Source organism: Eublepharis macularius, chromosome 2 (assembly GCF_028583425.1).
Source record: "Eublepharis macularius isolate TG4126 chromosome 2, MPM_Emac_v1.0, whole genome shotgun sequence".
Classification (NCBI taxonomy): domain Eukaryota; kingdom Metazoa; phylum Chordata; class Lepidosauria; order Squamata; family Eublepharidae; genus Eublepharis; species Eublepharis macularius.
This window is the reverse complement of record NC_072791.1, coordinates 139844375-139861702: the sequence shown is the minus strand read 5'-3', so window position 1 is coordinate 139861702 and position 17328 is coordinate 139844375. Positions and strand designations below refer to the sequence as shown.

Here is a 17328-nt window from a genome sequence, read left to right as displayed (position 1 = left end):
CACAAGAGGTTACAATTTAAACTCAATCTTGATACTGAAGTAATGCTAGTGGGACACTTGGTAGACTCAATAGAAGGGGGGAAGCAATGTGGTGGCAACTGCCACTGAAATAATGTTTTTAATGGCCGATCAGAAACTCTACTAGGCAAGAGCGCCAACTGACCTCATTCACTTCCTAAAAATACTTGGCAGCCACCAGGAAAGTTTTTGGTGGGCATCACAGTGCCCACGAGCACCATGCTGGAGATCCCTGCTCTACTGTAATGCACTACTGCTGCTGTTCCAGATGATTTGGAAACTTCAGCTGGTGTCAAATGCTGCAGGCAGACTTTTGTTGGGTATTATTGCATAAAACAATATCACCAATCAATCAATCAAGTACCTTTAATGGCATACAAAGATCTAAGAAAAACAATATCATATTGATATTGAAACAACTGCACTGGCTACCTGTCTCTGGGCCAAAAATGAAGATTCTGACTTCAGCCTATAAAGCCCTGCATGGTCTTGGTCCTAGAGATCTCCAGAAGAGTCTACTTCAATCTAAGCCTGAGATTTGGGACAACTGGAGAGGCCTTGCTTTGAATTCCACTGATGGTAGGGCCTTCTCAGTGGTTGTCCTGGAGCTCCAGAATGGCCTTCACTGAGAAACCCACTTCCGACTACAGGCAAGGAAAAGTTAATTCCACCTGCTTACTTATGCAGTATCTCTCCCCGCCATAAACTCTTGGTGTGTAAGGTTTTGGCCTAGACTTTATGACATGCTACTTTTCACATGCACAATATTTTATTCATATATTGGACATTCATGTTAGTTTATTTCCGGAACTGGCTTTCTACAAGAGCCAGGACTTCTTCCTTTCTGTACACAGTCTAGTGAATCCATTTGCAGCTCATGCAATTTAATCTCATTTGAGGCCAGAATAATATACAGGATTCATTTCTAGTTCAAATATCTTTTAATATATAGCCAATCCCTTAGCAAACCACCATTCTGTCTCACTTCTCTCTGCCTCCATTTTCTGCACAGGCTAGCATTTGACAGAATACATTCCTTTACACTGCAATAAGTGAATAAGGGATGAACAGTGCACTGTAATTCAATGCATGTTTGAGCAATTATTTTCTTGAAATTTTAAATTCAAAATACATTTAAATTCAAAATACTACATTTCGTGACAATTCCCACAAACTTTTTTCAGAATTATGTATCATAAATTGTCTGTTACAATTTTTTACTCTTCCATAGCATTCCAAGACATTTTTTTTCAGAATTGCAAGATTCAGAACATAATAGCAAATTTTCCTTCTAAGGTATTGTTGTTCGCAGTATATAGAATAGATCTAGAGGAGTTAGCCATGTTAGTCTGTAGTAGCAAAATAGAAAAGAGTCCAGTAGCACCTTTAAGACTAACCAACTTTACTGTAGCATAAGCTTTCGAGAATCACAGTTCTCTTCGTCAGATGCATGGAGAGTAAGAAGAAACTTATGTCATGTCTGAGCCCCATCCATGCCAAGGCTATCACTGACCTGTTGTTCTGAATCAATGTACCTTGATGTCATATTGATAATGCCATGAATTAATATTTCATGCTATGTACCCTGATGTCATATTGCCAATGCCATAACTGTTTCTTTCACAGGCTTATTGCAGGTGCTTATCTAATGGACTGCAGAAATTTTCAGTGTTCGTGACCTTGTATACTACTCACTCCCATGCACTGCTATGTCTTGCTTTCTCAGTGACTCAACTTGATAGTACAAATATGTGAGGTGTTCTCACACCAAGTTCACGCCAAAAGTCCGGTTTACTGTTGGGAGGGGGGAAGGAGCAAACGTGTGTGTTAAGAGGATTTTTCCACATGTTACTATTCCTGTCAATCTTGCTCTCACTGCTTAGATGCTTACCTTGCTTCTGAGCGATCCTATGGACATATATATGGATATGATTTGATTTCTGAATAAAACCATTTAACCAAGAGCCTGGACTTCTTGTTGCAATGGTACAGGGATCTGTCTGCCATATCCTGTCATCCATAGCCTGACAACTGGTCAGATATATAGGTGGAGAGGGGAGGGGGGACTAGATGCAATCAGTAGCTTCTGATAATGGGATCAGTTTGCTTCTGATAATGAAATCAGTTACTTCTGATAATGAGATAACCATTCATCCGTTGGATTCCCGTTGGAAGCTGCTGAATTGGAATTCATATGTAAATTTGACTCAGTCAGGCTTGGATTGAATAGGGACTATGAATGGTTCAGCTCTTGTTCCCAGCCCATGTCAGCAACTGGTAAACAAAGGAAGAAGAAAGATAATAAATTTAAAGGAATGCATTTTAGCTCCTACCTCAAAGCTCTCACATGCTAATTCTGTCCCTTCATCCAGTGATGTGCTGGACTCTGAGTTGCTTTCATTCTCTGACTTTGGCGACATGTTTTTCATGTCATCCTGCAGACGCAGGGTACGCAATTGTGATCTCATGAGTTTCTCTTGCAACATTTGCATCTCCTTTTTATAAAGAAAGAAAAAGAATAGAGGAAAAATGGTAGAAATGAGAGGCTTTGTTTAAAAGTCAAGCAGGACTCAAATTCTCTGTTAACAGAAATGCCAAGATTAAGCTAACAGAAAACAGGTCCCCTGTCCTAAAAATCTACTTCCTCATATAATGTTTCTTTTTATTTTGTGGAAAAAACCCTCCCAACTGCCCAGGCAGGCTCCAGAGAGGAGGGTATAGGGCAGAGAAAACATTTCTATTGCCACTCTTAGATCACAGGCAGATAACAGCAGAGAGAGTACACTGTCTGCTGCTGCCTGACCAGCATCCTCCATTCCAGGTAGGTTGCAGAAGCACATTGTCTGCTGCACCCCAACCTTGAATGGATCCTTAGTGGACAGCAGCAACATGAGAAAAAGTATGTGCCTCCTGTCATGACACCTGGCCACAGAACAAAAAGTCACAGGGATACAGTGTATAACTGTGAACACTTACTAAATACACTCCAAAATCCTTTTATATAAATGTTTTGCAAACAAATATTACTACAAAATATCAGTGCTTACATCAGTGCCAAGCTTTATACAAGGAGTGTTACTTTCCACCAAGGTTTTTCATACTGGCTGTTGCTTCAATCAGACCACCTGATCAGGTGGTCTGATTGAAGCAACAGCCAGTTGTATAAAGCTCAACATGCTCCTGAGGAAGAAGGATGAAATACAGGAGGCAAGCCAGCTCTGTGTCAGCATAAGCAAAGCCGAGTGAAACCATGCTTCAGCCCTGGCCCAGCTAGCTCCAGGGGGAGGCATTTGTTGGCCCTGCAACAAGAAGAACTCAACTTTGGAATGACTTATGGACTTTTCTGCTATTTGAAAACAGCGGTTAGGAAATGTTTTGTGGAACATCGTGCACCTTAAGAAATGTATACTGTGTCAGAGCACTGTGCACTTTAAGAAATGTATGCTGATAGGATGAATTTTTGATGTATCACTTGTTTATATATCTGTGTAAAGGTTCTTTGAGGGTACATTTGGCACCTACCTGCTTTATCTTGAATGATTCTTTGATGGTACAGGTTTGAAATATTGAATTTTATGATTCATGAGGTATATCTCTATATGACTAATTTATAATTTGACCAGTGTAGTTAGATAATCAACAACCAGTGTTGTTCTAGTTAGGATTCTATTCTGTGATTCTCCTTAGTACTTGCTACTAGCTGTTAGGTCCACCAGGGCTTTCTTGGTAATAAAAATACCAATCAACACCCAAGGTAACATTACACTATTTGCCTGAATTGCATCTTGCAGGTAAAAACAGTACACTTTCATCAAGAGTTGCCTATCATCTGGCTGATTTTTTCATGATTTCCTTCTTTGGTTTGTTTGTTTTGCTGCGTAAATGAGTGCTGCAAGTATGTATTGTCCTTGGCCTGCCAGAGTTTAATGGCCACATTATCTGCATCTGTTCACCTTCATGTGTCTCTCCTTGACAGCTTTCAGCTCAGAGTTCAGTTGCTCTATCTCTTTCTGAAGTATATCTTCACGATGGCTTCTACACAGACACATGCAAACAAATAAACAAATAGTTAAAACTTGCTTCAATTTCTTAAAAGGGTTTTTTTTTGCGGGTGGGTGGGTGGGTGGGTGAGGGTGGAGAGGAACCTAGATGAAAGGAACAGACATATTAATTGGCTTACCATCCAGACCAATAATTTCTATGTTCTGTGGTCTATACTCCCTAACAAGATTTCAAGGAATGTTATCCCTAACTACAACTCCTCATAGAAATCAGTTTTTCATTACATTTTCAGAGATCACATAAAGACATTGAAAGGCAAACTAAAACAAACACACGAGATCAAATTTAAAAAACTGAAGTGTTAGGAGCATTTCAATGCTCAGATGAGCAAGTGATGGCAAAAATCTGCATAATACTACATGGCAATTCTTAAGCTAAATACCATGAGGAGAAGCCTTTATTCCGTTCTGTGGAAATACTATCAATGTACCTTCAGTGAGCAAATTGCTGATGGCTACAATTGCCATGGTTTGACATCTTCTCAAAGATTAATTACATTCTGCCACTATCAGAAAAGCCCATTTGGGCCCTATGAGGCATCTAGGCACTTGATGGCCATCCCGAATCTCTGCCCAGCAACACAGCACTCACCCGAGTCTGCACGACTCTCAGAGGATTTTTCTCCGCTCCTCTTTAGTATTTCTGCTACCACCAGCTGGTCAATTAGAGTATTAGCAACCAACAAACACAAAAATGAGGGGTCCCCAACAAATCTAACTCCACTGCGGGCAAACGCCCTAGGAACCCAATAAATCTTCAATTATGATATCAAAATATTTTGTTATCTGCGTCTACTTCACCATGTGAATACAAAAGATGTACAATCATTCAAAATTCTTACAATACATACATATATATAAATATAAATACACATATGTGTCCCAAAGTTGCTGCAAAAAATCAATGGCAGTTCTTTTGTATAACCTCCTATGAAAATTACTGGAGGGGTAAAAGTTCCTGGAATAAATCTTCGTCTTGTCCACACAATCCGTATAAATTTCCCCTGGCATACATTTTAGATAGTGGAGGTTTATATGGTATGCAGAAAAATACAAAAGGATAAAATCTAAAATGATTTATTGAAAAAGTAAAGCCCACACACATATTCTGCACAGCAACAGATAGAGCAAGAATATAAAGAAAAGGCGTAAACTGCCCAGGCTGGTCTTATTCTATGACAGGCTCTATAAACTTACAGTGTTCTAAAAGCTTCTCAATACTTTGGAATCTTTGTTCAGGCTGCCTGCCCTTTGAAAGCTGCACATGTCCAAATCAGCCATCATCATGGAGCCCCAGATGTAAGAACTCCTTCCTCCAGATGAAATCAGTCAAAATGGACCTCACAAAATGGACTTCAATCCCTTTCTGTCCAGGGAATGTATCTCTTCTGTCTACCCACACCCCTCTGGGTTATTCTTTTTATTCCTGTCCTTTGCAGGAAGAGATAATACCTGACATTTGGCATCTCCAAGTCTCTGTTCCCCTCTAAGGGATTACATTCCTGCCAGGGTGTGAGATGACCCTTTGATTATTCTCTGTTAGCTAGAAGCATTTGCATAACCAAGCATTATTTATTGGGTGCTTGGGAAAACCATCAGTGGGATTGGGGTGCTTTTTTCTGGTTTCCTGACCTTGTGCCAACAGAGAAACTTCTTAAAATGAATGTGGGAGTTTTGTAGCCCTGAAACAGAACCCATTTCTCTACATATCCCAACAAAACTTAATCCAGCTCCTCTTCTTTAGAATGCAAATAGATTTTTCCAGCTAACTCCAATTCTTAAATTATCTCAGTGTTACAGTTGCTATTTGGATGCCTCTCTGCATGATTAGAGGCATATGTAGAGCATCACTAGGGCTGCCAACCTCCAGATGGGAGCTGAAGAATTAAAACTGATCTCCAGACAAAAGAGATCCCAACCTAGAGCTGGCAACTCTGAGCAGCACAGATTGTTAGAATGAGGAAAAGTCAGAAAAGAAGGTCTTGGAACATCAATGGCATAGGCTGGAATGCGTGCTGTAGTATAAGTACTGGGGGTGATGATTAATTCATCTGGGACCAGGACTGCCCATCATGAGTATGTTGCAGCAATAGGTCACAAATCTGCCCAGGTTATTTTAAAATTTGCATGTAATAAAGGAGGTCACTATTGACCAGCAGCCATCCGGCTATTTCAGGCCAAAACATTGCCTCAGCTAATGTATGGGTCAATACTTGGCCCCTCCTCTTCCTCTCATTTTTCTCCTTTAGAGCGAGTTCAATCAAGATTCTTAAGAGCACTGTTCCAAGTACCTAGCTGTGAGCCAAGCTATAAGTGACGATTCCTCCCAGTTCACTTGACATTCACTTGCTCTCCACTTGATTAAGTGGAGCGCAAGTGAATGACAAGTGAACAGGAAGGAATACACGTGAGTCTGTTGACTTGCCAGGCAAGTGTAATTCGTCACTTGTAGCTTGGCTCTGTGTCTCCAACGCTAGCATACGCCTTGAATCTGGTTTGGTTAAGGTGGAGACCAGGGTAAGCATAGCCTCTATTAATTTTTGGCTAAAGCTAGCATTTAACTCACAGGGTCTGACACCCTTAGTTCTCCAAGATAATTAGTCTTCTTGGGTGAAGGCCATCCATTGCAAACTACAGAGTTTAGGATTCTCTTTAGAAAACACTCTGAAAATGAGATACGACCAAGGAATGGTCAAACAAAGACTGTTTGATACTGAGCGACAAAAAGGTAATGACAACATTCAAAATTTTCTGACCACTGAGAAAGCACCCCTACCCTTAGTTTCTCTTGAATCACCGGCCTCTCCAGAGGTTAGTGAAGAGAACCTAGCAGGGCAGGAGGAAGAGTATGTGTGCCTGCACAGAAGACCTCAATGAACAATAGTTATAGGTAAGTGCAACTCTGTTTTCATTGTTGGTCTTCTTGTGCAGTCCCACATGGAAGATTAACAAGTCACTTATCATGGAGGAGGGCAGGTTCTTTACTGGAACGACTGGGGCACTGCTTGGCCCACTACTGCCTCCTTTCTGTTAGCCACATCCAGTGCATAGTGTCTGATAAATGTATCTGGTGATGCCCACATTGCTGTTCTACATATGTCCTGAAGTGGAACCCCTTTAAGGAGTGCAGCTGATGATGCCTGCGACCTGGTAGAGTGGGCATATATTTCCTAAGGACAAGATAAGTTAGCATTCTTATAACAGACTTTGATAGCTTGAATTACCCATCTTGCAATTGTCTGTGATATGGCCTTTCCCCCTTTGTTAGGTCCTGAGTAGCACACGAACAACCGGTCGTCCATCCAGAATGTAGCTGTTCAATCTAGATAAAACAAGAGTGCCTTATGAACAGGGCTGGCGCCACAGTTAAGGCCATGAGGCGGGGGCTGTGGGCGCCATGGGGCCAGAGGGGGTGCTGGGGGCAGAGGCGTGCGCAGCGCCGCTGCTGGCCAGCCCTGCACCGCCGCCGTCGCCACCCCCCCCTCTTTCTCCCTAGTCCATCTAGCTTCCTGTCCTCTTTCTTGGTGGGAGTTGAGTGGGGCCCCTGCCTGTGCTTGAACTGCATTTCCTCCACGAAGAGGGATGATGGAGAAGGCTAGCTAAACAGAAAACGACAAACATCTTCCTTTGTTTTGTATAGCATTTTAGCCTTCTTGATGTTGGTGATAGTAAAACTGGTTTCTTGCAGAGTGAAATCACTATGTCCACGAAACCTTCAATGATAGGGAAAGTGATGTTTGCTGGATTCCCTGACTACAGATGCTGGAGAATTTTGTCCTTAGGCTTTGGCTTGGTAGCAGAGACATCAATATCCAATGACTTCGCTCTTTGGTGCATTTGCTCCATGTATAAACAAAAATCGTCTGTTGGGGAGTTTGACCAGTCCACTATTAGTGCCTCACCTGGTGATGGGTCTGATAGTACACTCGGGTTCCTATCCTCTTGGTAAGGTTCAGGGTCCAACTCTGGTAACTGGAAGGCCATAAAAGATCTGGGCATATAATATGGGTTCTTATGCCTTTTTGGTTGGATGAGTTCTTCAACAATAGAGGAAGTTGACTCTGGCTCCTCCAGATCAATGGCATAAGCAGATGGGTTTTCTTGATGAAACCAAGGTGAACATTTATGGAAGCAACAGGGGTGAGATTGGCCCTGTCCTTGTTCCCAGTTAAATCAGTCAGATGAAGCCCTGGGGAGCTCATCCTCTTCCTCTGACAAGTATTCTGATTGGGATCTTGAGTTCATGGATGGAGTCTGTGGGGTCTCAAGGACCGGCACTTCTGGAGGCTCTGTTTCTATGTCCATGGTGCATGTTCCCTTTTCTATCTTCCCGTGGGCATGTCGTGACTTTGATCAGACCTTCTTCTTAGGTGGTTCACTTGACTCCATTACCCATGCTTCCGTCTCACTGGGTGGCTTCAGAGTCAGGTCCACAGCTGTTGGCATTGTGTCCATGTTGAGAAGACCTCTTGACTTTGAGTGATGGTGGGTTGGCTTTGTCCACACCGGTTCCGATAGGCTAGGTGAAGAAAGAGTCAGGTAAGAGTGTCGGTTCTGAGGTCATTCCAATAAGCTCCGTGTTTCTGGAGATGGGTGTCAAATCTGAACAGGCGCGATTGGATTTGAGGGGCTCACTGGCCTCGACATTAACGTTGCCTTCAGAATCACATGACATCGGTTCCGAGATGGTATAATCGGATCCGAGGGAGCATGCATCCCCAAAGTTTAGGACTCTGAGGGGATTAAATCTGAATGCGCAGCCAAATCTGACAAGGCAGAAGATTTTGCAGTCTTAGTAGCTGAGCTATTAGATGCTGAAAGTGCCCACTCCCATAACAGTAAACGACAAACCAACAATACGTCCCTTTCTGGTGCGCTGAATCTATGCATTAAAGATTGGCTCTCCATCGACAGTTGGGACTACACACCAGGGTCGTTTCCACACCGTCCCTGAGGAAGCGGTCATCTTGAAACAAGCTGTTTAATCCAGACGTTTGTAGGGCGGTGCAGCCATCAACCTGGTGTGACTGGATTCCCCATAGGGTGCTTTACATCCACAGTGCGACCCACCCCAACTCGGAGTTTTTCTTAGGGACCCTCAATGCTTTGCTATCTGTGGCTAGATACTCCAGTGAACTAGGGGACTGTACCTGGAATGTACTGCATGAAAAATCATTTACAAGTGTTGTTCACTGGTGGAACTCATTGAGGGTTTATGGTCTATTGTGAAGCAATTAGTCACATTGTTAAGAATGTTTGATTATACTGTTATTTTTGTATGAACATACTTTATTATTGTACATAGTATACACGACTAAATTGATTTGTACTTTGTTATATATTTCATTGTGGCTCCTTATTGTTGGTTTGTCATTTATTGTGTCTAAGGAGCCGCCTCTGCTTCTGTTGCACTCCCATAACAGGGCTTTTAGTCTGGTAGCCCTCTCAGCCCGTGCCTTTGGGGTAAACTTCTGGCATGATGTGCAGGCCGGAATGTTGTGTCCGTACCCCAGGCAAACAAGGCACAAATCACACCCATCCATACGGGTCATCTTTCTAGAGCATTTAGCACATCTGTTAAACAAAGCTTTATCTGCCATTTCGCAGATTACTGTTAACTGTGCAAAAAAAAATTCAGCAGCTTGCAAAATCCATTGGGATTTTCAATTTTCGTAAATTTTGACTACTGTGTAGCAGGACTGACCTTCTGTATTTTGTATTTGCTCTAATGTAAATTTTTCTGATCTTTTAATTTGTTATACAAACCTTGTTATACACCAAAAAATTGGGCCAAATTACTTTACAACCTTTGTACCAAGATTACAATAATAGTCTCTTTCTGGCTCACACTATGCATACTGGCAGCATGCGGCCCCAATCCCATACAAACAAAAGAGAATACAATTTTGGGAACAAAAGGAGCAAGAACGTGAGGAGAGCTGAATCCTTTTCTCCCAAGCATTTTTCTTTAAGCCAATCTTTGCCTTTCTCCCTCTATGTCTGCAATGGCCTCCCCTTCCCCTATTCTCCAAAGTGATATCTGTCCTTTTTCAAGGCCTTCCTCAATAACAACTTCTCCTAGACTCTGTTTGAGCCCCCACTCACATTGATCTGGAGCAGGAGTAGGGAGACACAAAGTACAAATGTTGTGTTCCCTGTTTCACCTCCATCTTATCTGATACAGAGCTTGTTCACTTTCCCTACATCTGCTGCTCTGAAAAATTGTGCACGCTGAATTTGTACATCTTGGGTGTATGAAGAAAGATGTGAAAATTCTAAGAGGAGGAGGAGAGAGGGAAGTACAAAGGTTTGTGGCCAATCAGCTTCAGACATAGTTGCATGCACACCACAGCAGGCAGGCACAGGCTCTTCTTTGGCCAACCAGCTTTGTAGTATTAATTGGGTTAACATCACATACAGTCAGCTGGATCTAGATCAAGAGTTATGGATGTTAGGCACTAATAACAAACAACTTGCACTGCATGTGTGGATGGTTGTCCATCCACTATGAGACTGAGACCTAAGACAATCAGCCATGTTCTCTCTGATCTAGAACCAATGATCATGTCAAGTTAGTAAAATATGAAGTCTAAGCACTGAGAATACCAACAGCTTCATTCAGATTTCTCTTAGCACTGGTTTCAGCTCGCCTCCCTCCTTTAGACATTTTCTTTGCAGAACTGACGTTATGCCTTGCAGCACATACTTTAGATGGGAACATTGCTCTAAGGCAGGGTAAGCTCTTGCTTGATTGCCATTTCCAAGTTGTATGATTTAAACTCCCAGCAATAACTTAAATGTGGAAAACAAGACAGAAAGGAAGAAAACTAGCAGGCATCATTAAGGAGCCAAGCCAGAAAACTGTTAATACAGAAACCCTTTTCCAGAATCAGCATACAGGGGCCGATTCCACACTACCTTAGCTCCCGCTTTTCTTGTGCAATGATTGCTCCATCTGTTATTGCGCGTTCTTCGCTTCTTTGTCCACATCACCCTTTGAATAGCGCTTCTCCTGCGCAATCCGTTGATCACATCCCCTTTCAAAAAGACGGGTAAAGGGGCGGGAAAAACCCGAACGGCCCTGCGGTTTTTTTTTTTTTAAAAGGACAAATTGACGATATATCGACGAGTAAGCATCCTGGTTCAATGGTACAACGACACCATTAATATAATATATATTAAAAAATCACCTGAGACACTTACGATGAGCGCTTGGAACATCACAGCCTGCATGCTGGTTGAAATCATCCGGGAATGGGTGAGCGGTCACGATCACCTACAGCAGCATCCCACAGCAGAGCTTCATTTTGTCTTTGGAAAATTGACATCTGTGCCTAACTCGTCGGCACAGTCCGTGTCGGGCATAACATGAGCCATGATTTCAGTATCATGTGGATGCCCCCCCCCCAAAATATAAATTGAATTAACATATGAAATTGTTCCTCTGATATTTGAAGTCTGCCCGCTTTTTTAAAATGAGATTAATATGATGAGATGTCACCATATCGACACGGTACTCTTTTATTTTTTAAAAAAAGGGGTGGGGACAAAGGCGGAGAATTACTCCTTAATTGGGAGGCAGGTCAAGAGAGGCTCGGAATTCAATGGAGGGCAGTTATTCGTCAAAAGATAACCTGCGGCGAAAGTGCAATGGGCTGTGGTGACGCCATGCCGAATTAATGACGGCTTCGGAGATGATGCGTGTGAACAGATGAAGGAATGGCGCTGCGGAAGTGAAAAACTGCTGCGAGAATGACGGTAGTGTGGATTCAGCCAGGGAAATAGATGCATAGCTGCTACACATTCTGTAATAGTGATACCTCGCATGTGGAATGACCTTCCTCCTTGAGACCGCCCTGGAACCTATGTTGCTTTTTTTTAGGTGCCAGGCCAAAACATTTCTCTTCACCCAAGCTTTAAGTTAAGTTTTTAAATATTTTAATCTGTTTTATATGCTTGGCTGGATTTTAATTAGTATTTTTTATCTTTTTGGGTTTTTTAATTTTTATTTTGTAAGCTCTCATGGGCAGGTTCAAAAATAAATAAATTATTTGTGTGGAAATCAGACGTCTTGTCTCATTGTAGCTCTTCAGTTGCAAAAAGAACACATTTTCTTAACATTGATATAATATTTTGTCATTGACTCCAGCTAGTACATCCATTGCTCTTGAAGCAGCTACAGGGAACGTGATTGTTCAAGTGCCACGGCAGGGTTTCCTTCCTGCCATTTTATCCTCATAAACACTGTAGTGAGTGAGCCAAGATCCTGCAGTGAGCATTATCTCAGAGCATGAATTTAAACCTAAGTTCCATCAAAATCCAACACTCTAGCCATTACACAACACTGGCTCTCTGGTGATGAAGAGTGACACAACTTCACCCTAAATATATCATTTTGTGTGCGTTGACATTTTAGGATTTTATGTCCTTGATGGCAGTTTGCTCTTCTCATACTCATATTTTTAAAATGCATTATCTTTAAATCATGCTTGGCTGCAATAGCAGCGTAGGCTATCAGAATACCTTAGGGAGTATCTCCCCCCTCCTATGTTAATCTTCTGGCCCATTATGATCACTGAAGTGGCCCTGCTCCAGGTTCTTTTTCTGTCTATAAAGTGCAACTGCCTTCAGAACCTCCTTGTACGTCCCTTTTCAAAGAGGCCCACTGCCTGAACTCTTCTGTTCAGTCATTTAGCAGACAAGTGGAAATTTACTCTTGAGGCAGATAATTCTAAAGTAAGTTCACTGGCTTTTTATATATGCTTTTCTTGCTGTTGTTTTATTTTAGTGGGCTTTTGACTGCCACCGGAAGGGGGGGGCGGGGGGGGGAGCCTGATTTGCAGTTGTGCATTTAACAGCACTTGATCTGCACAAACCAGCAGGTGACGTCATGAAGATAAGATAAGCATTATTATTAGAGTTCCCAATAGGCTTGGAGAAAAATATCCTGTCTCTTCAATAGAGTAGAAATGGGCAGTTGAATGTTATCGTGGCATACAGATAAATACACTGGAGAGCCAGAGTAGCATAGAAGTTAGAGTCCAGGATTAGGATCTGCTGTGGAAGCTTGCTGGGTGATCTTGGACCAGTTATATACTCACAGCCTAATCTACCTCACAGGGTTGTTGTGATAATAAAATGGAGGAGAGGAGAATGATGTAAACCACGTTGGGTCATCATGGGGAGGGGGGATATAAAAGAAGGAAATGAATATCACTTGGTAAATAACATCCCATTATAAAGGGACAGAATATTTTTCTGCAGGCCTCCTGACAATAATAAGTATTTATGAATAACACAGAATTACAGGCATTGGTGATTCTGTACTACTCTTCCTGACTTCAGCTTCCAGTTTTTAAATTTTATTTTATAAAAATATATACCACACCTTTCTGCCCTCATAAGGGCCACCAAGTTTATCTGTTCATTGAATCATTGCTTTTGACATTTTTGCTTGCCTGGTGATACATGGGATATGAAACAGAACACTCCCTCCCTTAATATAACCCATGTTAAGATAGCTGGTTAACATTTTATTTTACGATAAAACAAAGAAGGAGTTTGGAGAAATGGCTCCTACTGGTGTGCACTCAAAGAGCAATAGGCCATATGAAGGTAACTAAGTTGCTCTTATATTACAAACTGCAAGGAGTACAACACTCAATCACACCAGCCAGTGGAAGGAGGGAGAAGGTCTGCAATCTGGTATATAGCAGGTCCCCAAGAGGCAGCAATTACAGACTGAATTTCCCTGTTGGAAGAAGTTATAAAAGCAAAGGGGTTTCAAGAAGTTGATAGCACGGTGTGGATGTTTACAAGAACTGGCTTCAGGTATTGTTTAAAGGAGTGTATAACTCTAGACCCATTTTAACCACTGTAAGGGAAAACTGTATTAGCTAAACTTGACAAGATGGCAGGCCTCACCTTTCCATGTTTCCTTTTCTCCTTCCTACCCACCCAACCACCAACCTTTTATTTGCCCTCTATCTTCAGTTATATTTATTACTTCATTTATTCCCCATGTTGCTTGCCAGTTGGGACTTAAACAGCATATGACACTTTCCTCTTAGGCTAATAATATGACTGGCCCAAGGACACCCACTGAGCTTCCATGGCAGAATGGGGATTAAAAGCTGGATCTCTCACATCCTATGCCTGAACTATGAAACCTACACTACACTGGCTTTTGTGGGGTGTTTTGAACAGTATCAAGCAGTTGGGACCAGGTCTGTTATGCAAGGTGTGTAATATCAAGTCACCTGGTGGTGATATCACCTGTAGTATATCAAATAATGACTTGCAACTCTAATAATGTAGTATATCATATAAAATGTGTGTGTGGATTTCTATACATGGCCAGCAGCATCCGCCCCATAAAAATAAGACTCAGTGAACATCCATCTCAGATCAGGAACCAGATATTAGAAGTTCCTATGGTTTCCTACCACACAGAAAAATCTCATAAGGAAACTGACATTTTCTGTTCTATATAGATCTCAAGAAACAAATGCAGAATTGGTCACTAGGGATTTATGCAGGAAAGAAACGTTTTGGATATATAAGCTGCACTCTCACTCCAGAGGGCTTAAATATCAATGATGATTTCTCCTGTTTTTTTGATTGAGTTAATATTGATAATGGGGACTTAGTTCCCTTTAAGACACAGATCTCCATATGGGAGGCAGGGAAAAGGATTCCATCATAATGAGCTTGAGAGACTTCATACCACACCTTATGCTATACCGGTAAAGAATTGACCGTGCCTGTATGTCTGAATGATACAATTTGATATGTAAGTAGTTCGCCCAGAGCCCACCTGTTTGGGGAGGGCGGACTATAAATTTAAGAAAATAAATAAATAAATAAATAAATAAATAAATAAATAAATAAATAAATAAATAAAGTTCAAGTTCAAGTTCAAGTTGACTTCCTGTTTGGGATCCATGGAGGTCTAACACAGCTCTGGGAGCAGAGCTGACCGGGCTGCCGTTTTTAGTGACCGGCGGGGGCAAACAAGCCCGAGGTCCCCTGTTCTCAGGCGGAGAACAGGCTTTGAACGCTCAAGTACCTCAGGGCGCGTTGATCTCGGGCGAGGGGGGGTTCTGCGCAACGGACTCTCCCCCGTCCCTTGAGGTCCCACCCTAAGACAGGTCGGCCTATATCTCTGCGGCAGTTCTGGGGCCAGTGACGGCTGGCATAAGATCTACATGCCCAAGCATCAACAGGAGGAAAGAAGGTGAAAGAGAACCTGAGTTTGAAGCAGTGATTACAACCCAGAAAGACGTTTGAAAAGGTAAAGATCACTATCTCTTGAAACGGGACGAATTACTTAAAGTAAAGAAGCATTAAAGGGGACTTTTAAACTGCAACAGTTTGATTAAAAGTAGAGGAAGACTGGGCAAGAAACAGATTAGTAAAAGGACTAAGCTAAAAGAAGTAATTAGAGAAATTGGAGGATTGTTGTTCATACCTGTGGTTGTGAGGAGATAATAGACTGTGAGAAAGCTTCTACCATCGCGAGAGCTGCTGTGAGGAGACGGGAAACAGGAAGTACGTAATTGTGATAGAGCTGCTGGAGAGAGACGGCCCTAAGGCAGACAGGAAGAGGGCAATCGCCATCTTTGAAGAGGGAAGGGCACGGGCTTCAGCAGAAGAGGAAGTATGCCATATTGGATTACAAAAATATAGAAAAACCATAGAGAAAAGACGCCCGGCATTTTGGATTTTGTAAGTGCTTTTTTTTTCCTTTTGAAACCGGGACATTTGAATTAAATTAAATTAAATTAAAGGGACACTTAGCCAAGCGCCACGGAGTTAAGGAAACGAGCAGATTCGTGGGAGCGAGGCAAGTCAAGCCCCACGATGTCGAAAAAAGAGTGGCAGACGGCTATGGAAAATTTAGACAAAAGATTTTCGGAAATGTTAAAGATCCAGCAGGAGCTGGTGAAAGAGATCAAAGAAGTTAATGAGACAGTTAAAAGTGAATTGGCAGAAATGAGAAAGGGAATGGAAGCAACACAGCAAAAAGTTAACGTGGTGGAGAAGGCGATGGAGAATCTCTCAGACACGCAATAGACAGATATGAGGACGATGAGGGGCAGAATGGCTATTGTGGAGAGCAAGTATATGGAAAAGCAGCTAAGGTTTCGCGGTTTGCCGGAAATGGAGGGAAAGACAGCTCAAGAGCAAGTTGCTGAAGTGTTAGCTGGATACCTGGGGAAGGAAGAAGAAGAAATCGTGGCTATCCTAGATGTGGTGTATCGTATAAACTCAAGATTTGCGACCCAGAGGAAGTTACCAAGAGACGTGATTGTGCAATTTACAACCAGAAATATGAAAGAAATGATTGTGAGCAAGCAATTCCAAGACCCATTGGAGGCTGATGGCAAGACGGTGATTATTATGAAGGAGTTACCTAGATCGGTGTTGCTTGATCGGAAAAAATATAAAGCCTTAGTCCAAATTTTGAAGGACATGAAAATAAGGTATAGATGGGAATTACCAGAAGGACTGGCATTTGAGTTTGGAGGAGTGAAAAAGCGCATCAGATCTGAATTTGAAATGGAAAAGTTTATGAGGGACAATGAAAAGGACTTACCAGCAACAAGGCTATGAATATGGAATGTAAGGTTATATCTTGGAATGTAAATGGACTTAATTCACCCAATAAGAGAAAAAGTACTTTTCACTGGCTATTAAAACAGAAATGTGATATTGTTTGTTTACAAGAGACTCATATTAGAAAACAGGATGTAAAATATCTAAAACTGAGCAAATTGGGCACTCATTTTGCAGCGGCCACAAAAAAGAAAAAAAAGGGGAGTGGTCTTGTATATTAGAGAGGAGCTGCAGCCAAAGTTAGTGTTTAAGGACCCAGAAGCCAGATTTTTAGCGGTGGAATGTACATGGAATTTAAAGAAAGTGCTGGTGATTGGAATCTATGCACTTAATGGAGCAAAAGAAAGCTTCTTTGAGGATTTGAGGAAGCAATTAGATGAACTTTCTTACGACCAGATAATTCTTGCAGGAGACTTCAATGGAGTTACAAATTTGGAGCAGGACAAGAAATCAGCAACTGCACAAAAGAAAAGAGGACTACTACCAAAAACTTTTTTTGCATTAATGCAGCAGGAAACTTTGGAAGATGTATGGAGAATACAGAATCCCAAGGGCAGACAATTCACATTTTTCTCCGCAAGACACTCTACTTTATCACGAATCGACATGATCTGGGCCTCAAAGGACTTAG

The 17328-nt window shown here is 41.9% G+C and overlaps 1 protein-coding gene across 1 annotated transcript in view; it reads right to left on the bottom strand.

The window, feature by feature from the left end:
* Positions 1–17328, bottom strand: part of LMNTD2 (lamin tail domain containing 2) — a 66674-nt gene that overhangs the window by 37265 nt on the left and 12081 nt on the right. The window contains exons 3-4 of the mRNA XM_054970011.1: positions 3972–4053; positions 2352–2513 (exon numbers count right to left, since the gene is read on the bottom strand). Coding sequence (XP_054825986.1) covers positions 2352–2513; positions 3972–4053 — 244 coding nt within the window. The remainder of the gene's footprint in view (positions 1–2351; positions 2514–3971; positions 4054–17328) is intronic.